Raw genomic sequence first — 22,975 nt, 5'->3', positions numbered from 1 at the left:
TCACACTCGCTCTCCTAGGACAGTTAGAGAGCTCAGCCGAGAACACCAAGTCGGCAAGGACAATTCAGAGGTGAGTTATTGCTGCTCTCTCTCTCTCTCTCTCTCTCTCTCTCTCTCTCTCTCTCTCTCTCTCTCCTTCCTTCTCCTAGTTCTTACTGTTGTATAACAATTCTATCATGTGATCATGTGCAATGTGCTTGATCTTGTAAGTTTTTGGGTTAGACTCATATTAGCCTCCTCAAAAAGGTTATGTTTTGTTTCCATTTCTTCTTCTTCCATCCATTTATAATGGAGGGCTTCTTCAGTTGTTATTCGAGCCTTGGGATCAAGGCAACCTTTTCAAAAGGTCTAATAAATTGACCTCAAGGTCAGGAAAACTAACTCCTATATCCTACAAAGGCAACATATGAACATATGCTTCATTGATTAACTATGCATGTAAATGGGTAAAAAGCAAGTGATGGATGCTAAAAAATACGAAAAACTTACCGTAGGTGGTTCTTCGAGGGGTAGGTTTGGATGTGGATAGCTAGGGAGTAGTGTGACACCGGGCCACGATTCTTTTGATGGTCACCCCAGCTTACTAAAAATTTGATTCATTACCAGAATTTTTGAATATCAATGAAAGAGTTGCTTTAAACAAAGCATCTCGGCAAAAGTACAACCTACCACCCACATGTCCATCACGGTAGTGTACCCAGTGGAATCCATGAGGACTTCCGGGGCTTGGTACCTTAGCGTCGCCACCTACAAATGCAATCAAACCTTCAATCATAGTACAAAAGACTTTCTTTGTAAACTCTCAATTATAACCGGAAAAATAGTTACTACAAAAGTTTAAAAGCTACCTTAAACTCAAAATTTTCTAATATGATATATATTTTCCACCAACTTTTATAGTTTAAAAGTTGATACCTCAGCGGTAAGAGTTCTGTTGATAAGGCATACAAATGACCTAGCAAGGCCAAAGTCACAAATCTTTACAGTATCATTGTCGGGGTCAACGAACAAAGTTTTTCCGACTTTAGGTTCCTGTGAAGAAACTTATTTTCATGGCAATATGCTTTCCCTGACAATATCTGCTTCATACAATGCTGCAGAAAACAAATTGTTTTAGCAAAATGATGGTAGAGATAGAGTCTTGCCACTAGCAGATCTTTTGATTCGCACATGTGAGCTTTTGCCAACATAAGAAGATTAATCATTTATAAAACGTACAAAAACCATGAATTACTGATAGAAGCATAATCACTTTTTTTTTATAGGCTTTCGTGATATCAGATACTTGTGACTATAATTTACCGGGTTCATATGAGAATTCAAATCCATGGACATTCATTCTAACGCCATGTTCACACTTGCCCCGTGTATAAACACACAATCCATCCTACAAAAGAGAAGTATTATTAGTTAAACAAAAGTAATATCATTCACACGGGGCAAGTGTGTTTATGGCGTTAGAATACGTGCCCATGAATCTAGATTCTCATATGGACCTGGTTAATTATAGTCACAAGTATCCGGATATCACAAGAGTAAGTGATTATGCCTCTATCAGTTATCCATAGTTTTTGTACTTTCTATAAATGACTAGGCTTCCTATGTTGGCAAAAGCTCACCTGAAATAAAAGATCTGCTAATGGCAACTCTATTTTCTACCATCATTTTGCTAGAACAATCTTTCTTGCAACATTTTATGAAGCAGATATTGTTAGGGATAGCATATTACCATGAAAATAAGGTTCTTCACGGGGACCTAAAGTCGGAAAATTTGCTAGTTGACCCCAAAAATGATACTGTGAAGATTTGTGACTTTGGCCTTGCTAAGTCATTTGTATGCCCTAGCAGTAGCGCTCTTACTGCTCAGGTATCAGCTTTTAAACTATAAAAGTTGGTGGAAAGTTTATATCAGGTTAGAAAGTTCCGAGTTTAAGGTAGCTTTTAAACTTTTGTGCTAACTTTTTTTCTTGTTATAATTGAGAGTTTGGAAAGGAAATCTTTTGTACTATGATTGACAGTTTGAATGCATTTATAGGTGGCGACGCTAAGGTACCGAGCCTCGGAAGTCCTCATGGATTTCACTGAGTACACTATCGCGATAGACATGTGGGTGGTAGGTTGTACTTTGCTGAGATGCTTTGTTTAAAGCAATCCTTTCATGGATATTCAAAAGTCCATGTAATGAGTTAGATTTTCAGCAAGCTGGAGTGGCTATCAGAAGAATCGTGGCCCCATGTCACACTACTCCCTAGCAATCCACATCCAAACCTACCCCTCGAAGAACCACCTATGGTAAGTTTTTTGTATTTTTTAGCATCCATCACTTGCTTTTTACCCATTTACATGCATAGTTAACCAATGAAGCATATGTTGCCTCTATAGGATATAGGAGTTAGTTTTCCCGACCTTGAGGTCAATTTATTAGACCTTTTGAAAAGGTTGCCTTGATCCCAAGGCTCGGATAATAACTGAAGAAGCCCTTCATTATAAATGGATGGAAGAAGAAGAAATGGAAACAAAGCATAACCTTTTGAGGAGGCTAATATGAGTCTTAACCCAAAAAATTACAAGATCAAGCACATCGCACATGATCACATGATAGAATTGCTATACAACAGCAAGAACTTGGAGGGAGAGAGAGAGAGAGAGAGAATGCGGCAATAACTCACCTTTGAATTGTCTTTGCCGACTTGGTGTTCTCGGCCGAGCTCTCCGACTGTCCTAGGAGAGCGAGTGCGGTAGGAGGAATGGTCGCGCAAAAATCAAGATGGACAGACGAGCTTTGATGTGCCGAGTGAGAGAGAAATAGGAGGTGAGAACGAGAGAGTAAAAGAAGATATGGGGCAGAGATAATCACCTCAAACATAGGGGTGGCAAATTGAACCCAAACCCATCAACTAAAAGATAGACCCAACCCAACCCATTTATTAGTTGGGTAAGAATGGGTCCAAACCCAACTAACCCATTATTAGTTGGGTCTTAATTAGGCATCAATTGGGTCAATTTAAATGACCCAATGCGCCATGAAAGTAACCCACCAAATTTTTTTACTTTTGATCTTATCTTGCTGAAAAGGGTAGAGAATAGTCTCAGCGTCTTTTTTGGTTACTATATGGACATGTATATTCAAGGAGTCTGAGAAATTTTCGGATGTCGAGCTGGTACCACGTGACGGAATCCATCGTGCATTCCAACTTTCTAAATGTGTTTTGGACGACTCAAATTTATTCTCTCTCTTCCCTCATCTCACCACTCTTTCTTCTTTCTCTATCTCTCTTTAAAATCTGAACCGTTCAAAATACGTTGGGACACCCTACGTGTGTGGTACTGCGGGACGCCCAAAAACTTCTCTTCATGGAGTCAGTGGTTTCCTCATTTGGAAGCACGTCCGTTAATGTGTAAATTATGAGTTTCGATCATAATTTTTTACTTTTTCGATTTTCTCGATGAGACCAATCACTAAGTCACAAAAATTTGACGCAAAACTATTAAAGACGGAAAAAAATTGAATAAAGACAAAAAAAAAGATACATACGTCTTGCAACGGGCTAGTTTTGATTTTGATCAAATGGAAAATTCAACTTATGAATAGAAAGTTGGTTTGTTCATGGCTTGTTTTTTTGTCCTTATTTAATTTTTTTTGCATTTGTTTGTTTTTCATTAATTTTTTGTGGATTATTGCTTCGACGTGACAGGAGGAATCTAAAAAGTAAAATTATGTTCGAAACCTAAATTTTTTGAATGAAGACAAAAATAAGCCAATTTTTTCGTCTTTATTCAAAAAAATATTAATTTCGATTATAATTTTTTACTTTTTAGATTCTTCCCGTCATGACAAAGCAATAATCCTCAAAAATTTGACAAAAAACTAACAAATGCAAAAAATATTTGAATAAAGATAAAAAAATAAGCCACTTGGATACGCTGTGATTCGGTAATTAAGATCGACCAATATGGTAATTAAGTGTATAGGGGTAATTTGGTCATTTTTGTAGTAGAGGGATAGTATGGTAATTTTAGTGCACACGGTATTTTAGTCCTTTAAATTTACAGGGGTAATACGGTCATTTTAGTGTACATATGTATTTTAGTATATAGTATGTAATTGGGTTAATAGGTGGGTCGGGTTTGCATTTAAATAAATGGGTTGGGTTGGGTATGGGTAATGAGACTCATAATTAATGGGTCCAAATGGGTCAATGACCCATTAAAGACCCAACCCACTTGCAACTTACCCATTTTGACCCAAACCCGCCCATTTGACACCCCTAGTGAAACAGGTTGTGATCAGACTCGTCCGACGAGTTCTTCTCCAGCGACTTCATTTCCATTTCCTCTGCTTGAAATAATCACTTACGGTAAGTTTTTCGTATTTTTAAAAAGGTTTGTTTTGCCTTGATCCCAAGGCCTGGATAACAGCTGAAGAAGCCCTCCATCATAAATGGATGGAAGGAGAGGAAATAGAAGCAAAAGATGAGCGGTTTGAGGAGGCTAATACGAATCCAACCTAGAAAACGAAGAGGATCAAATTGCAAAGGTTGAAGTATTGTTTGCTTCATAGATGTGTTCAGTTGCTTGAATAGTGTTCCTATGTGTTCAGCCATTCCATTATCCCTATATAGTTGTGTTAACAATTGGTTGTAATGGAGGCAATAGATTCAAAAGCGGTATGTGAGTCCCGTGTAAGACAACTAAATGGACCTCGAAGTTTTGCCTAGGGACCTTCTCGAGCACAGGATAGGTTTTGACTTTTCGTTGTCATTTGTTACTGCTTGTATTTATTAGGATTTTAGTCAATCTTTTTTCTAGTGCACATGGTTTGGAAACAGTTAATTTGAGGAATTGCTGCACTTTTACAATATTATTCAACTGTTTGTCGATGTATGTCATGGTTAAAGATTGGAAGCCAGAGGATGACGATTAATCCAATAAGTTATTATGTTTATGTTGTATTGTTGCAAGATATGACACTAACAGAGTCCGTACTCTTGAAGTTTGTTTTTTTGGTTTGCATGTAATGTGATTCGATCTTAAGTAATAGTCTTTTTGGTTATGTATGGAAGTATGGAACAACTTAGAGAGTTGGCAATTTCCTTAACTCCTTGAAATGGCAAAGTGTCTTGCTTTATGCAACCTGTGTTTCGAGAGGCTAACGGGTGTATGGATGGACTTGTGAAACTTTGCAAGGCTAATTCTCAATCACCCTCTTGTTTGGATGAGTTAGTGTTTTGCATTGGGGGGCCCAGGTTGAGATAAAGTTTTTTTTTCTTCTTGTTGGCTTCAGCCTTATAAAAGAACCAAAAGGAAAAATATGGGAAAGATGTTGCTCAAGTTTGCAGTTGAGTTACCAACACCCTTAATGGCCTCAGCACAAAATAGCTTTTGCCATAACAAGTAGCGATACCATCAAATGGCATTGGACTCTCTGCACAAAATCAGTGTTCATATCTCAATACAGTCTCAACTGCATGATTACGCCTGGAGATTCTTGTTTTCGGGGCTTTGCATCATATATTGTTGTAACGATTTTAGCGATCTCTATCACAGACCATGTCTTCTCCTTTATTCTCTCTCCCTTTCTATCACACCTCTTCCTCTTCGATGTCCCTTGAGTTAGATTTGGCAGCCACCGCTCACTTTGTCAATGAAATTGTCTGGCAATGAAGTTTTCTGGCAACTTTGGAGTCGATGCAATCAACAGATCTATTGATATGGGCAACAATTGTGAAGACCGAATAAGGGTTTTTTATTTTTTGTTGTTTAGTTCTTCTCCTTCCGTTTCCTGTATTGAGCTTTTACCAACCTCTAGGATTTGGTTCTTTATGATTTTCCTATGTGTTCATTTTTATTGGTTTGAGCTACCCATTTATTGGGACTTCTACCTCCTCTTTCTTGAGTGGAACTATCTCCCGAATTGTATTTTGGGATGTGCTATTTTAAGTCTTTGCTTTTTAGCCTGAAATGCTCATGTTTAAGTGTTGGTGGTTGTGGTTCTTTCCATACAGTTGTGATGGAATTGCTTTGTAAGTACCATTTGACTTCTTGAATGAAATTTCCGATATTCAAAAATAAATTAAAAATAATAGTCCATGTGTCAATTTACTCCCGACTGCTTCATTATATTCCCCGAGATTTTGTTTTCGGGATTTTGGTCGCATGTTATATTTTTTTAGAACATTGGAGATAGGAATAAAAGGGATACACGACTCTATTATTTTGATCCTAATGAAGTACATAAAATCTTGGAAATGCAGGACTACTCCAAAATCAGCCTACTTTTTCTGCGTAGAAGTCTAATTATTTTGCAATTGTTGGGAGCTACATGTCTAGTTCATTACTTGTTGGGGCTAAGACAATACTATAAGAATATCGTATTATAGAAATTGTCGTCAACCAAAGTTGGAGTAGCTCAGTTAGTCAGAGCGTGCGGGCTGTTAACCATCCTTTGTTATATAGAATCGCTTTGTAAGTCTTCCTAGCTTGCCAATATCTTTAGTAGTTACCATAATTTCGCGAGAAAATTTTAAAAAAACCTCTAAACTATCACCAAAATGTCTCATATACCTCCAGCCTTCAATAAATGTTAATTAGACCTCTGAATTTGTCAACATTTCATCAATTACACCCCTGCCATCCGTTTTCGTCAATGCACAAACAGAGGATGCCTACGTGGTCCATAACCCCCTACTTTTGGATGGAAAACAGACACGTGAGGGTCACGTGCTTGATAAAATATGGTTCTCCCTCTCCAATGCACCCATCCTCATGTCATAACTCATTTTGTTAATCCTCTCATCAATCTTCGTACAAGGGGTTTTGACATCATCGATTAGGGTTCTCACGCAACAGAGTGCATCGATTAGGATTCGGAGATAACTATGGTTTGGAGCATGCGAGGATATGCTTATGGGTTCTTGGGTTCACCATTGTCCAAGAGGTTTTCATCTCTATGTAGTTCCCACAAACAACGCATGTATTGTTGTCCATGAAGTTGAAGATGTCACCTTCGTTCCTCATATTGCAGACTGGAAGGAAGATTGTAGGTTGATTTATAGGGTTTCAATCTGTTGAAGGAAGAAGTGAAGATGGAAGATGGGGTGTCAAGTGTATATCAATGGAGAGGAAAGGGTGGGAACTGGCAGGAATTAGGGTTGATTACCTTCCAAATACAATACCCTCTGGATAAGAAGAGGAAATGACCATAATGTGCCTGTTTTCCCTCCAAACACCGGGGGGGGGGGGGGGGGGGGGTGTTTATGGGCCACATAGCCATCCTCCATTTTTACATTGACGAAAACAAGCAATGGGGGTGTAATTGATGAAATGTTGGCAAGTTCATCGGCTTAATTAATATTTATTGAAGTTTGAAGGTTTATGAGACATTTTGACAATAGATTAGAGGCTTTTTTGAAATTTTCCCAAACACCTATTACACGAGAAAGGCACCCCCTACTTCACCTTCACTTTGGGCCAACCTAATGTTGAAGCGGTGCTTCATTTGCCTACCTAATGTTGAAGTGGTGCTTCACTTGCCTTTCACTAGAAGACCCAATCAAAAGTGTATGCTGCCCAATAACTACCTTCCTCTTCCCATCTCAATCCATTACACTCAGCCTCTTACACACATCCAACTCCGTCTTCACTGTCTCCGTCTTCCCTCTCTTCACCTCCACCCTCTCAAACCCAACCAACTCCAAGCTCGGCATCCCAACAACCCCCTCTGAACTCGCCGGTTTCCAAAACACCAGCACGACATGGGTCCCATTCACTGGACCACCATTCTTCACCCCAACACCAATTTCAAATCGTAGATTTAGGCAGCTTATTGAGGAAATGTCAATGGCTTGACTGTTAGGTTTGTTGGGAAACTGAATCCCCAAGACCCAGTAATGACGCGTACAGATTAGACAACAAAAATTGTAAAACCCTATAAAGCGGAATTAGGGTTCTACCTCAACTCCCTGCGACACGAACGCTGGTTGAACTTGTTATAGCACGTCTTGCTATAAACCACGAATACTGCTCGACCGTACCTTACGATCTTCTATCGTATTCCCTGCACGTCTAAAACACGAACCAAGTGTGGACTCTTTCGTGATCTGTTTGCTCTCTCTAAGCCTGCCTCTATTTACTGAATAATAGAAAAACATTCATCCTGACCTAGAGAGCATAACGTGTATATATAGGGCTACGATAGGGACCTAAGGAGTAATAAGTCTGGGCTCCCAGTGTAAATAAGAAAACTTAATCCCACCAGGATTCTATTTCTTATTTCACTAATTATAATTCACCCCACTACAAAATTATAATTGCACTCCCGTCCTTATCTCAATTATATTACGAGCTCCATGATATTAAATACTCATTAATCTCCCCACGTTAAGATTACAGATACCCGTTGATTAAAATAAATTACTAACAATCTCCCACTTAATCAACATCTTAACTTGAGACTATCCGCTTAACTTATTCGATATGTCGGATACAAATATCCACCTGCAGGGTTTGACATAATCGAAACTTATAAGCTTACTCAAGGGGTATCATCAATCCCTATCGGGACGTGGATTCCATTAATAATTAATAGTTGTCATATACATAATGTTGCTACCCAATTCACCGAGACTATTGACCGTACAAAGATCTCACTCTTTAATGAATCAAAGTCAACAACATTAAATATATACTTCTAATAATTATCTTTGAATTAAGAGCATAAGCATTCATAATAACCATGAGATTCCAATTGTCTTATAAAGTTAGTATAAAGACAATTACCTCAATACGGTCCCGTTCAATACACACAAAGTATACTAGCACAATGAGTTGGAATTAACACCATTCCCTGTAGTCAAGAAAAACCTACTAAAATATTGTGCTACAGTCCTACCGATGGTGTGTCAAATTCCATCTAAGACTGTGAACCATAACTTATATTCCACAAGAACCGATGATCCAATCTTCTGTGTGTAAGCCGTACTCTACACACTGGATTATCTACTATGTAGAATAAAAGACACACATGCACAATATACAAAATTATCATGCAAATATTGCCCATAAAAGATTCTCATAAAAAATGGATAAAACTGATTAATAATTAAATATTAATCCATCATATAAAAACATAACTTTTACATAATCTCCTAACAAACTCCCACTAAGACTCAAAACCATACTGCCATGCATCTCATTCCCATTCCTTCTACGTGACTATCAAAAGTCTTAGTTGGTAAGCTCTTCGTAAAAGGATCTGCCAGTTATTCACTGATGCAATCTTGGTCACAGCAACATCACCTCTCTGTACGATCTCTCGAATCAGATGATACTTACGCTCAATGTGTTTGCCCTTCTTGTGAGTCCTCGGCTCCTTCGAATTAGCAACTGCACCGCTATTGTCACAATAGAGTGTAATGGCTGATTGCACTGAAGGGACCACTTCCAGATCCAACAAAAAGTTTCTAAGCCAAACAACCTCCTTGGCTGCTTTAGAAGCTGCCACATACTCTGCCTCCATGGTAGAATCAGCAATGCAAGATTGTTTGATACTCCTCCAACTTATAGCTCCACCTCCCAAGGTAAACACATATCCTGAGGTAGACTTTTTGGAATCCCTATCTGACATGAAGTCTGAGTCTGTGTACCCATGAGGTACCAGACTATCTGACTGGAACATTAACATATGATCTCTAGTTCTTTTCAGATACTTGAGTATATGTTTCACTGCAGTCCAATGTTCTTGCCCTGGATTAGACTGAAATCTGCTAACCATGCCAACGGCAAAGCAAATATCAAGTCTAGTACACAACATAGCATACATAAGGCTTCCTACTGCCGAGGCATAAGGAACTGTCTTCATTTTCTCCATCTCTTCAGGTGTTTTAGGACACTGATCCTTGGATAGATTGATTCAAGTCTAAAAGGGAGGAACCCTTTCTTGGAATCTTGCATGCTAAAACGGGCTAGAATGACATCGATATAAGTAGCTTGTGATAAGCCCAACATCCTATTCTTGCGATCTCGTATAAGCTTAATCCCTAGGATATGACCAGCTTCTCCCAAGTCCTTCATTTCGAATTGGCCGGATAACCACACTTTCACTGAAGATAACACTCCCACATCGTTTCCGATGAGCAGGATATCATCGACATATAGTACTAAAAACACTACAACTTTTCCGTTGCGCTTCTTGTACACACATGACTCATCCGGACATTGATCAGAATCAAAAGACTTGATTGCTTGATCAAAACGAATGTTCCAAGATCTAGATGCCTGCTTAAGCCCATAAATAGACTTCTTAAGCTTGCACAACATGTGCTCCTGACCTTTTGCTATGAATCCATCTGGTTGCACCATATAGATACACTCATCCAGATTTCCATTAAGGAACGCGGTCTTTACATCCATTTGCCAAATCTCGTAATCGAGATGAGCCGCAATGGATAAGAGAATCCGAATGGACTTAAGCATGGCTACTGGCAAAAAAGTTTCCTCATAATCGATCCCTTCTTTCTGAGTATACCCTTTCGCAACAAGCCTAGCTTTGAAGGTATGCACCTTCCCGTCCGCCCCTCTCTTCTTCTTATAGATCCACTTGCACCCAATGGGTTTAATCCCTTCAGGTGGTTCTACAAGATCCCAGACCCGATTAGAGTACATAGACTCCATCTCTGATTTCATAGCCTTTTGCCAAAGTTCCACATCTTTATCTTTATCTTGAAGTGCCTCATTGTAGTTACAGGGTTCAGCATGTTGATCATCAGAGATCATTTCAAAAAACTCTCCCAACAACGTATACCGACTGGGTGGAACAGTAACCCTCCCACTACGACGAGGTACCGATGTGTCAATAGGTGCCTTTACAAATATCTCTTGTGGCATTTCCTCCTGCACTATTGGTGGTAAAGAAGTTTGTGCCGGTCTCTCTCCTCTCAATTCTTCTAGAACAATTTTACTTCTGGGTTTGTGGTCTATCACATAGTCCTCTTCTAAGAACCGGGCATTAGTGCTAACAATGACCTTCTTATCCGCAGGACTATAAAACAGTCCACCTCTTGTTCCTCTAGGGTACCCCACAAACAAGCAAACTTCTGTTCTCGATTCCAACTTATCTGCGTTCCCATTCAGCACATGTGCTGGACTACCCCAAACCCGAACATGCTGGAGACTAGGTTTGCGCCCAATCCATAGTTCTGTGGGTGTAGATGGTACTGACTTAGATGGTACCAAGTTAAGAATATACGCTGCTGTTTCTAGTGCATGTCCCCAAAACGAAATTGGTAAATCTGAATAACTCATCATTGATCTTACCATATCCATAAGAGTCCTATTCCTTCTCTCTGCTACACCATTTTGTTGTGGCATACCTGGAGCTGACAATTGGGATGTAATCCCTTCAGCTGACAAGTAGTCCCTAAACTCTCCCAAGAGATATTCACCACCACGATCAGATCGTAGTGTCTTGAGACATTTACCCAAACGCTTTTCCGTTTCCGCCCTATACTCCCTGAATTTCTCAAAGCATTCGGACTTACGGTGCATCAAATAAATGTATCCATACCTTGAGTAATCGTCAATAAAAGTGACAAAGTATTCAAAACCACCTCTAGCTTGGATATTCATAGGCCCACACAAATCAGAGTGAACCAATTCTAACGGCTCTTTGGCTCTATATCCTTTTGCTGAAAAAGGCCTTTTGGTCATCTTACCTTCCAAACATGATTCACAGACTGGAAGTTCCTTAACTTCTAATGAACCTAAAGGTCCATCTCTAACCAGTCTAGAAATCCTATTCAAATTAATATGACCAAGACGTAAGTGCCAAAGATACGTTTGGTTCAATTTCGAAGGCTCTTTTCTCTTGCATGGTAAATTATTAGTGTTATTCAATTCATGCAGTTGCACTGTAGGAAATATAGGATTTATAATGTAGAGATCATCCACCAATGAACCAGAACAGATAAAACGTTTATTTAACTTAATAACCACAGAGTCACTAAAATAAACCAAATATCCATCCTTTATTAACTTAGAAACTGAAACCAAGTTTCTTCTAATAGTAGGAACATAAAGACAATCTCTTAAAATTAAACTCCTATTACTACTAAAATTTAAAAAAATATTTCCTACTGCAACTGCTGCCACTCTCGTAGCATTTCCCATATGTAGATAAATCTCCTCATCACTGAGTCTTCTGGTTTCCTGGAACCCCTGCAATGAATTGCAAACATGATTAGTGGCTCCCGTATCTACACACCAGGTACTGGTAGATAACACCGCTAAACATGATTCAACAACTAGTGAAAAAGATTTACCTTGTTTGTTCACTTTATTGAGAAAAATCGGACATTCCTTCTTTCAGTGTCCTTTCTGCTTGCAGTGAAAACACTTGCCCGTAGGCTTTTTCACTCCACCTTGAGGCGCATGAACTGCCTCCACAACCTTTTTCTGAGACTTATTCTGCTTCTTCTCGCCTTTCGGCTTAGAAGTAGAAGCCTTCTTAGCCACTAGCATTGATGGTGGTTTCTTCGCAACCAAAAGACCCTCAGCTGCTTGGAGTTCCTTAAGAAGTTCTGCTAAAGATAAATGCATTTTGTTCATAGAATAAGTCAGGCGAAACTGCTTAAAACTCTCAGACTGCAGTGAGTTGAGAACGAAATCGATCTGGGTTTCCCCATCAATTTCAGCTCCAAGGATCTCTAGTTCATTAAGAAGAGTTATCATCTTTAGAACATGATCTCTAACCGGGGTCCCTTCAACATGGGTGATGCTCACCAATTCTTTCATAGCAACTAGCCTTGCTGCCCGATTCTGATCCCCAAACATTTCTTTGAGGTTCAGCATCATATCAGAAGCAGTTTTCATAGCTTGATGCTGATGTTGCAATATATTCGACATAGAAGCCAAAATATAACACCGCGCCATCTCATCAGCCTTAACCCAATCTTTATAAGGCTTTGCTTCCTGTTCTGTGGCATTTTCTTCAGGTATAGGAGGGCACGCCGTAGTAAGCACATATTTGTGGCCCTCAGCAGTTAACACAATATTCAAGTTTCTTTTCCAGTCAACGTAGTTTGGTCCAGTAAGTTTATTTTCTTTGAGAATAATGGCAAGTGGATTGAAAGAGCCCATTTTTGAATCTGAGAATCAAATAACATAACAATCAATTATGAAGGGCAATAAAAATTTTGAATTTCATTTTAATATTGGTTCCCTCTACCACATGTTAAAAGAAAAACATTGGCAATCCTACACACCGTGAAGAGCATGCCTCGATGGGAAGTCTCTACTCTTTATCATTCGTGTAGATAGGCACAACCTTTTAATTTTACTATCTAGACACTATACCGTGCCAAGCAAAATTAAATAGCCAATATAACTTCGGTCCTATAAATAATAATAGTGACTCAGATGGTGAGGATACTATTATTTACAGCTAAGTGTATACCATTACCTAGCCCCATGACCCATTGTTCCGTTATGAATTACCTCAGATGGTGTAGTAATTCACACAACAATCATCATAGACCTATCCTTTAAGGAAGTCTGTACCGATGAGGGCATAATTAATTTTGCCCGATGGGGGGGAAGGTTCTAAAACCATCACACAAAATTAATTACATCATCTACATACTAGTAATGGAGACCGTGGAATTTATAAAAATAAACTCCCTCTCCCACTTAGTTATTTAAAAAAAATTTGTGAGGGTTATCAAAAATTTTAAATTTGCAAAAAACGTGATCTAGGTCAAAAGCCATATATTACCATGTTGTTCCGATATGGTAAACTATCACATATGCAAACAATCATAGAAACATGCATAAACATAATTTAGGAAACATAATAAAATATGCATCCCAACTATTATGGTCAAAGATGCAATCCTTGAGCAACAAGGAATCCTTCCAATCTTGAAATCCTTAAGCAATAAGGAGTCCTTCCAAACTTGAAATCCTTCGGCTATACTTGTGTAGAAGATTTAGATAGTTTGAATCAATCAAGAAAACCAAAATCCAACCGTGCTTAGGCAAGAAATTTCGGATTTAACATATTCCCGCGTAAACTGCATAGCCTTCAGTATTTTGGCCATATCTTCTTCATCTGACCTCCAATTGAAGTGATTCAAATTGGGTTGGATTCGAAATTCAATTATCTACAACTTTCGTGAAGAACAGATTTTCTGATTCCAATGTTTACTGGGTCGAAATAGTCCTGCAATCAGACCCTACGAGTCTGGAAAAAAAACTGTTGCGAGCCAAATAACTTGAATCTTTTGTATCTATCATCTTCGATCTCCGAATAACCGTCGAATGCTTTTACAATCGAAGAAACATACAAATATCGATCTTATGCCTCCATTGGAGTTCACATGTTACGTTAATTATTACAACCACGAAAAATAATCGTGGCACCCAATAAATAACACATGCTACGTTAATTATTACAACCACGAAAAATAATCGTGGTACCCAATAAATAACAATAACCACGAAAAAATTATCGTGGGATCCAATCACATAAAACCAATAAAAATCATGTGACCATAATAGCTGGGTAAGAACGCTGCAAAACAAGGGTTAGCACAGTTCTACGTTCTATCCTCTATAACCTACGGACAACATGGCTTGTTTAATTCATACGCGTGATTACAGCCTGCTCTGATACCACTGTTGGGAAACTGAATCCCCAAGACCCAGTAATGACGTGTACAGATTAGACAACAAAAATTGTAAAACCCTATAAAGCGGAATTAGGGTTCTACCTCAACTCCCTACGACACGAACGCTGGTTGAACTTGTTATAGCACGTCTTGCTATAAACCACGAATACTGCTCGACCGTACCTTACGATCTTCTATCGTATTCCCTGCACGTCTAAAACACGAACCAAGTGTGGACTCTTTCGTGATCTGTTTGCTCTCTCTAAGTCTGCCTCTATTTACTGAATAATAGAAAAACATTCATCCTGACCTAGAGAGCATAACGTGTATATATAGGGCTACGATAGGGACCTAAGGAGTAATAAGTCTGGGCTCCCAGTGTAAATAAGAAAACTTAATCCCACAAGGATTTTATTTTTTATTTCACTAATTATAATTCACCCCACTACAGAATTATAATTGCACTCCCGTCCTTATCTCAATTATATTACGAGCTCCATGATATTAAATACTCATTAATCTCCCCACGTTAAGATTACAGATACCCGTTGATTAAAATAAATTACTAACAAAGTTGAAGGCCAGTGGAGTCAGGGGATTAAAATAAATTACTAACAAGGTTGAAGGCCAGTGGAGTCAGGGGAGAGAGTGTTGTTTTGGTGGTTTTTTGACAAAGGTTTTATTACTATAATTGACGGAGCAGATGTTACGAATTTGGAGAAAGTTGAGTAGCTGAGACCATGGCCAAATTCATATATCGATTTGCGATTGTAGAATCGGTATGTTCTTCCTGGAAAGTTTTGAGTAGCATTAGCTCTCATGTTCATGTCAGTCATCGGCACCTCATCGGCGTACTCCTGTGGGTACCAAGTAAAAGGGATCTTCCACCTGGAAAACAATGGCATTTTACTATGAACATTAGTAATTCTAGAAACACATAATGAATCACAAAATGCATCGTTGTACTGCTTTCTATGACTCACTTTGTGGGTTCTTTTGAGAGAGAGAGAGAGAGAGAGAGAGAGAGAGAGAACCTGGATTATAGTCCCCGAATAGGACTTGAGCAATGGCATCCCCTCCAGCTTGACCAGGGTACCCAACCCATAAAATTGCCCCAATCTTGCTATTGTTTCTTGCAAATGACACATCAGTTGGACCAGCTGACATAATGACCAAAATCAAAGATCCATTTGTAGCATTAGCCACATCCATCACAAGTTTCTCTTGAAATCAAGGCAATGTCAAGTTAACTCTATCCAATCCTTCTTTTTCAATGGACTGATCAAGCCCCGCCACCACCACCATTGCATCCACCCCCGCCGCCGCTACAAGTCCGCTCTCATCCCCACAGCCAATGTGCATCCCGGTTCGTACGTGACCGTTGGGATGTACTTTTGTAACCTTAGTAAAGGGCTGGTGTACCCACACGATACGCCCGCGTAGTTGCTTATCATAACTTCAGTGGCATTGGCATTTGGTCCTATGATGGCTAATGTCTTGGTGGTGTTTGTGGATAAAGGTAGAGCTCTTCTATTGTCTAGCAAAAGTATCCCCTGCTTCGCGGCTTCAACTGCCAACTTCTGATGATCCTCGGTGCATATATCGGACGGACCGAGTTTTCTGAATGGGAGGGTGGTGAGGTCACCATCAAAGAAACCAAGCCTCAGTAGCACTATGTAGTTGTATATCAAGGCTTGGTCTACAGTGGACTCTTCCACTTTGTTCAATTTAACTGCATACTTTCCACAATTCATGTTTAAACCTGCATAGGTGTTTAGTATGTCAGTTATGCCTATGGTATATTCATAAGGAAAATCAACTAAAATAAGGTTAAAAAGGCCGATAACTCGAAAGCTTTATTTTGATACTTTTAGCTTCCACTTTTAGTAGAATGATACTCGGTCTTAACCATATCCACGATGAACACTCATTTACAGTACTTGCTTTTAGGGCAAGGGCTACTGCATCCTCTGGTGTAGCAGTGTAATGTATGTAATCATAGTAGACCTCAATAGAGTCACAATCAGAAACAATATACCTGAATCAAAAGATATGCATTTCCTACTTTCAATTTCAAATCCACAGAAACAAAAGTATACAGGCATATAAAAGTTTGACAAGTTTTGGAGCCAAAGGAACAAACCCATCTAGATTCCATTGATCCCTGATTATTATCCCTTTGAACAGATTTGGGTCAGCACAAGTGGGGATACCATTTACCCTGTTGTAGGAGAACACATGACACTAGTGACATGACCTTCCTCCACACAGCTCTTGAATGGCGGCTGATACGTATCTTCTAGATCATGTGGAGTTACCTGGGGAAAAAAAAAAACAATTCAATGATGTTTTTGGTAATGCAAGGTGTCCTGGGACAGCTCGCGTGCATTTTGGACTAATCTCTATAAGACCTTAGGTGGGAGCAAATCCTAAAGTCTTGGGCCAAAACTTTCAGACCCCTTTGGATGGTGAGAACGGAGGAGAAAAGAAAGGGCTCCGACTTATCCCTATAAAATTTTAGGTGGGAGCAAATCCTGAAGTCTTAGGCCAAGACTTTCAGACCCCTTTGGATGGTGAGAAAGGAGGAGAAAAGAAAGGGAAGTCATTTCCCTCCAAATCTCACCATTTTTGGTGAGATTGGATGAAAAAGGGGAATGGCTAATCAAAACATTTCTTTTTTGTATGTACTTGTCTCTCCGTTTCTTACAAAAATGTTCAATCCAAATGAGTAATGTCTTAAGAAACCATAACTCTTTCCTTCTTTTTTCTAATGAAATCACTCCATCCAAATGGGCAGTAAATAGGTGATGTAGGTAATTCATTTGGGTTTGGGTTTTCGAAGACGCTAATGTATAAAAGAGTTAGTAATCACTAGCGAACCTTATAAGAAGCCTCATGGGCGTGCACACAAAAATGAGCTAGTATCCACTGTATCCAATTTTGTGTGTTTTGGTGCATTCCATGATATACATTGGCTAGAAATGCACCGGAACATCAATATAGGCAGAACTGGATACATAATGTGGGGTTCAGATCCTTTCCGGTTCAAGTTTTAGCTGGAGAAAACAGTCCTAATATGGGCCGCACATTTAGAAAATCAATGTTTTAGATTTGCTCACAAACTCTTCGTAAGAAGAATCAAAGAGTCTCTGAGCAAATCTGGACCATTAATTGCAACATTGGACGGTCAAGATTTTGACTATCCGCTCTGGAAAGGATCCACTTCCTAATAGCTCAAAGAAACCCCTTGAAAATCACCCCACATGAGCCTCACATATCACGAGCATAGTTAATGATAGATGATTAGGAGGGTGACATTGTAATTTTGACCAAAGTGCAAAAGAGTTGATTGTTATAATTTTGACCAAAGTGCAAAGAGTTGATTAGGAGGGTGACATGAATCTCGAAGCATGATTGTACAAATGTCTAACGCATTAAGACAAATAAACATAGATACTTCGTGAGAGACAATCCTCCGTTGCTTGGTATTTTGCATTCTTTGGAACCACGTAATCGTAAAATTATCTATGTAACATCATAGATCATCAACCATACCTTTGCATCAAAGTGGAATCGATCAACACCTTTCCAATTATCAACATCATAAGCAGTATATAATGCTTACAACAACTCGAAACCTTAAGCTTCTCACTATTAAAACTCCCTTCCTGTCCCACGTCCTGCAATCCCTTGACATAACTCACAGCATATCTTTGAAACCACAAAAGGGTCCTCTCCAGGGGTCTCCTGGCCCCTACCCCACCGCGGGTCCAGAAACACATTCACGTTTGGGCTCCAAAACGTGAGCCTGGCCAGGCCCACGTTGTACATGGCCCGGGCTTCTATCGACACGGCCCGACCCATCTCGTACCACGGCGACGCATTAAAGCTAGCGGCCGAAAGAATCACCGCTGGGAAACTAGTGGCACCGGGCACGGTGGCGTTGAAGTGGACACCAAGGCCGGAGTTTGAGACCCCGTGAAGGGCCTCAGACCACCACTAGTACATGGGTATGCCCAACCTTGGAATTCCTCGGGCCGTGTTCAGTGGCGTAGCCAGAAATTTATGTAAGTGGGGGCATCTTTTAAACACATTTCAACCAAAAACATTTGTACTAAGCAACATGAAAACGTTTGTGCTAAGAATTGAAAAACCTAACATATTTATTAATATATAAATTACAGAAAATATGAAAACAATTGAATTGCTTGAATTGTCTTAGCGGATCAAGTCTGAAAGTAATTCAATACAAAATATTTAGCAATATCGCTCCCATTGTTAATACTATTGCTAAAGTATAAAACGTATAACCTATTGGTTAGGCATTTTTGAATTTTGAACATTATGCATTAGAGAGTTTCAAATAGTAAGTGGTGGCTATTTTTCTCATTAGACATCTTATTTCGCTAGTGTAATGACAATGTTCAAATATATGAAACAAAAAATTGAGAATGAAATGATATTCGACATGCCTTAGAAAAATTAAAAGTAAATTTATAAAATACAATTAAAAAAATAAAAAACAAAAAATATATTTTAAAATCTTCAATTTAAAAAAAAAATTGAGTGGGGGCACGTGCCCCCGCTCGTCCCATGGTCCCTCCGCCACTGGCCGTGTTCACTAGATGCTGGGACTTTTCGTCTAGGGTCAGGCGCGAGACTAGGTCCTTGGCCCGGTCCGAATATGTTAAAGAGGTGTTGCAAAATTGGTAGTACTTGTTTGTGTTACCAGGATCATTCTTGTCACATGCATATTGGTGTGTGGTTTGTGGGATGCACAGGGAAAATGAGAAGAACAGAGGTAACAGAAGAGGCTGTTTCTGTTTCATGACTTCCTCAAGTTGCCTAGAGCTTTGTTTTTTCACCTCTCTGTTGGTGTGGAATAGTGAATGCATTGGCAATGTATATTTATTTTATACTAAAAAGCTGATCCAAGACTCAAAAATTTTCTTTCAATTATTGTTGCCTTGTACACTAAGACAGGATGCCCGAAAAATGCTATGTACCGAAAAAAAGTATCGTGGATCGTAATTTAGAATTACTAAAGATGGATTTAATTCATTCGGAGTCGGATCCGGTCAAGTCTCTTCCCGACCAGTTTCGTCCAGTTTTTGAATCGGAGCCGTTCAAAAGTGTTTTGGATAGCCCAGATTTGTTCAAATTAATTTTTATTAAGAAATATGCAAAACACACCGAACAAATCTGAGCCGTCCAAAACACTTTTGGACGGCCCGAATGAAAAAAAATTGGACAAAACTGGTCAGGGAAAACTTGACCCGACCCCAATTCATTATGGATGTGCATTCATCATTCAAAAAATTAAATCCACACCATACTCCATGTATTTTCTTCTCAGTATATATTGTATTCCGATCACTGTTTAGAGCATGTACATCAGCTCTTTTATTAACCTTTTTAGAAGTGTCTTTTTAACAGAACTTTATCCATTTTTCCTTCCCCTAGACCTTTTAATATTATTGTTAAATAGCAAAAAATTTCACCATACCAGTACATGCTTCAACTCCCAAGATAACAGTAGAGAGCCGAGAGAGAGAGAGAGAGAGAGAGAGAGAGAGAGATAGAAAGAGAGAGTATCCTCTTTGTAATTTATGTACCTATATAACTTAACAGGTACTCTAAAATAAATTTCAACTCATCTAATAAAGCACTCATTCATTTTCTGTAATAACGAATTCTTGAGATAAAAGATTTGAAACCCCACTTTTATCACTTTTGGTCATATGGCACACGCGTCTTTAGAGAGTCCAGTGCGGATGTTTTGATGCTTCAAAAGAAAACGGAAGCTTTGTAGCTTTTAGTGTGAGTGCCTATGGATCTTTCATATTCTTGGCAAGACTGGGCCTGCCGCAATTCCCATTTTGATTGAGAGAGAGAGAGAGAGAGAGAGAGAGAGATTTGTGCAAGCAATCTTGGAAGAAATTGAAAGCATAGAGCACGCCAGCAAGCGTGGCAACTTTGCCACCAAAGGCAAGGCAAGTACTCTGTCTCTATCTCATGAAGGAAAATCTAATACCTTTTGCTATGCCTGTAATAAGTTTCTTTGAACATTAAGGACTAAATAGCTAGGTAGCACTAAATCTAAGATCAAAGACAACCCGAGTAGCCAAATATATGCATCAGTGGCTTGCATGTTATATCACATCACGAGGAAAGAATGGGAGTTAGGCTTGCGTGTTAGATCACGAGAAACGAATGAGTTTTCAAATTTTGGAGCAGTGTTTTGTTCACCCATTTATTACAAAAAGAAATGCTAAGTGCAAAGAAAATAGGCAAAGAAAAAACCTTTAAAGTGTACATGCACGGCTCAAATTCACTGTACAATGAATCTGAGCCGTTCATATACACTTTAAGGGTATTTTCTTTGTCCCTAGCACAGCTATTACAAATCCTAAATAAAGTAAATAATGTTTTAATATTCACCATACTTTTGAGTAGGGGTGAGCATGGATCGGATTGGTCTGGTTTTATAGTAATCCAATAACCAAACCACTACTTACGGATTATGAATTTAGAGAACCAAACCAATCCATAAAATTCATAAAACCAAACCAATCCAAACCATTCAAAGGCGGTTTGGTTTCGGTTTTAAACCACGGTTCGTTTAAAATTGAGATATCATTACTATAAACTATTTTAAGTACTTAAAATTGCATAGATAACTTAAACTAAAAGTTATATTGAAATTAATATATTAAAATCATCAAATCTCACTAACATCAATCAACTAAATAAGAATAGAATACATTAGAAAGTAAGTTACCGAGATAAAAGAGTAGGAAATCACTTTACTAAGCCCAAACCATGTATGTTTAGCGTAATGAAATTGTAAGAATAGGAAGTTTAGGAAATTAATATTGAAAGTGAAAGAAAAGAATAGGATGGTGGAATAGAGTATTAGATAAGGAAATTAAGTTTATTAAGTATATCTAAACAGATTATATACTATATGTGTGTGTGTCTATCACACGGTTCGGATTGGTTTGGAACCAGAACCATTAACGTAAATCCATAAACCAAACCATTTAACACGGTTTTTATTTTTTTTAAACCAATACCTAACCACATCATTAAAAAACCAAACCAAATTATTCGGTTTGGACTGATTTGGACTGGATTCACGGTTTCATGGTTATTTTGCTCACCCCTACTTTTGAGTTATTGAATAAAGTATATCCTTTATATGTGCATGTGTAGGCAAGTTGGTTGAACTATATGAAAAGCAATAACAAGTTCGATTCAAGTAACTAATATCAAAACAAATGCACTGGAGGCTAGTGTCCCCGATGGGCCTACATTGGCTCCGCCACTAGGGAGAACTTATCCCCCTCCAAGGGTGTTAGCTAACAACACCTCCCATCCTAAGATTAACTTATCCGAATGGGAAAAAAGACCAAATTACCCATCAAATCATTTTGTATTCTCAAATTAAACGAGGGCAACCACGTAATTTATCATATTATCCACTCTTATTCACTTAATCTTATCCACTCATATCAACTACTATTCAAACCAAAAAGTATAAGCTAATTCTCCTTCCAGTAACTAATCCCTCGTTGTAACATATCCACCTCTTATCCACCCTTGTTCCTTATCCATCCAAACCCTTATCTGTCCAACAAAAGGGTCATTATAGAAGAGGCAAAAACTCCTCACGGAACTCCACTCACATTATGCCACATCACCTAGTTGGGAAGACCCACCACTAATATTCACTTCTCATCTAGACCCATTCTCACCTAATAAATTCAATGTCTCCCCTTCCTCTTGGTAAGTCGACTGGACAAAGCTTTGTTTGGATGCCCACTCCCACCAGTCCAGAGGAACCAAAAACTCAATTCGAAACTTTATAGAATCTATACTTCTCATTTTCTCATTCAATATAGAGCACAAATCAAAACCCAAAGAAAGTTCTTGCAAAACAGGGAGCTATAAGCCTGTTCAACAAATTGGAAGTTGTAAGACACCAAATTTAGAACTGTTTCTTTGTTTCTGTTTTCGGATCAAATAAAACTAGTTATTTGGGTATTTTGTGGAAGCGGTATGGCAAAGGTAGTGCAGGTGGATGGAGAAGAGAGAGGGAGGCAAATGGCAGTGCAATGGTGATTGGCGGGGGGTTATGGGAGGGAAGGACTGAGAGGTGACGGTGATCTGGGGTGGCGTCGTCGTTCAGTGATCGCAGTAAGGTCAGTAGAGAGATAGGAAGGGCAGACATTACAAATAGGGGGATAGGGGAAATTAATAGGGGAGAAAAGGGCCTAGATGAGAGGTAAAGATTAGTGGTGGGTCTTCCA

At 38.9% G+C, this 22,975-nt stretch overlaps 2 protein-coding genes across 2 annotated transcripts; one reads left to right on the top strand and one right to left on the bottom strand.

Moving 5' to 3' along the window:
- The first annotated feature begins 1,451 nt into the window (after nucleotides 1-1,451).
- LOC131327570 (cyclin-dependent kinase A-2-like) lies at nucleotides 1,452-4,924 on the top strand. The gene is made up of 6 exons (XM_058360722.1): nucleotides 1,452-1,535; nucleotides 1,706-1,867; nucleotides 2,036-2,113; nucleotides 2,191-2,292; nucleotides 4,601-4,671; nucleotides 4,786-4,924. Exons 1-6 carry the CDS (start codon nucleotides 1,452-1,454, stop codon nucleotides 4,922-4,924), a joined length of 636 nt encoding a protein of 211 aa, XP_058216705.1.
- Nucleotides 4,925-7,502: 2,578 nt separating this feature from the next.
- Nucleotides 7,503-19,492, bottom strand: LOC131327569 (probable beta-D-xylosidase 5). The gene is given in 12 exon segments (XM_058360721.1): nucleotides 7,503-7,868; nucleotides 9,476-9,495; nucleotides 15,280-15,542; nucleotides 15,688-16,021; nucleotides 16,024-16,425; nucleotides 16,604-16,701; nucleotides 16,807-16,895; nucleotides 16,898-16,981; nucleotides 18,219-18,278; nucleotides 18,281-18,376; nucleotides 18,378-18,694; nucleotides 19,270-19,492. Coding segments are annotated over 12 exon segments (2,352 nt in total).
- Nucleotides 19,493-22,975: the final 3,483 nt, after the last annotated feature.

Source organism: Rhododendron vialii, chromosome 5a (assembly GCF_030253575.1).
Source record: "Rhododendron vialii isolate Sample 1 chromosome 5a, ASM3025357v1".
NCBI lineage: Eukaryota > Viridiplantae > Streptophyta > Magnoliopsida > Ericales > Ericaceae > Rhododendron > Rhododendron vialii.
Note: the sequence above shows the minus strand (reverse complement) of the source record. Positions and strands in the feature narration are given on the sequence as shown.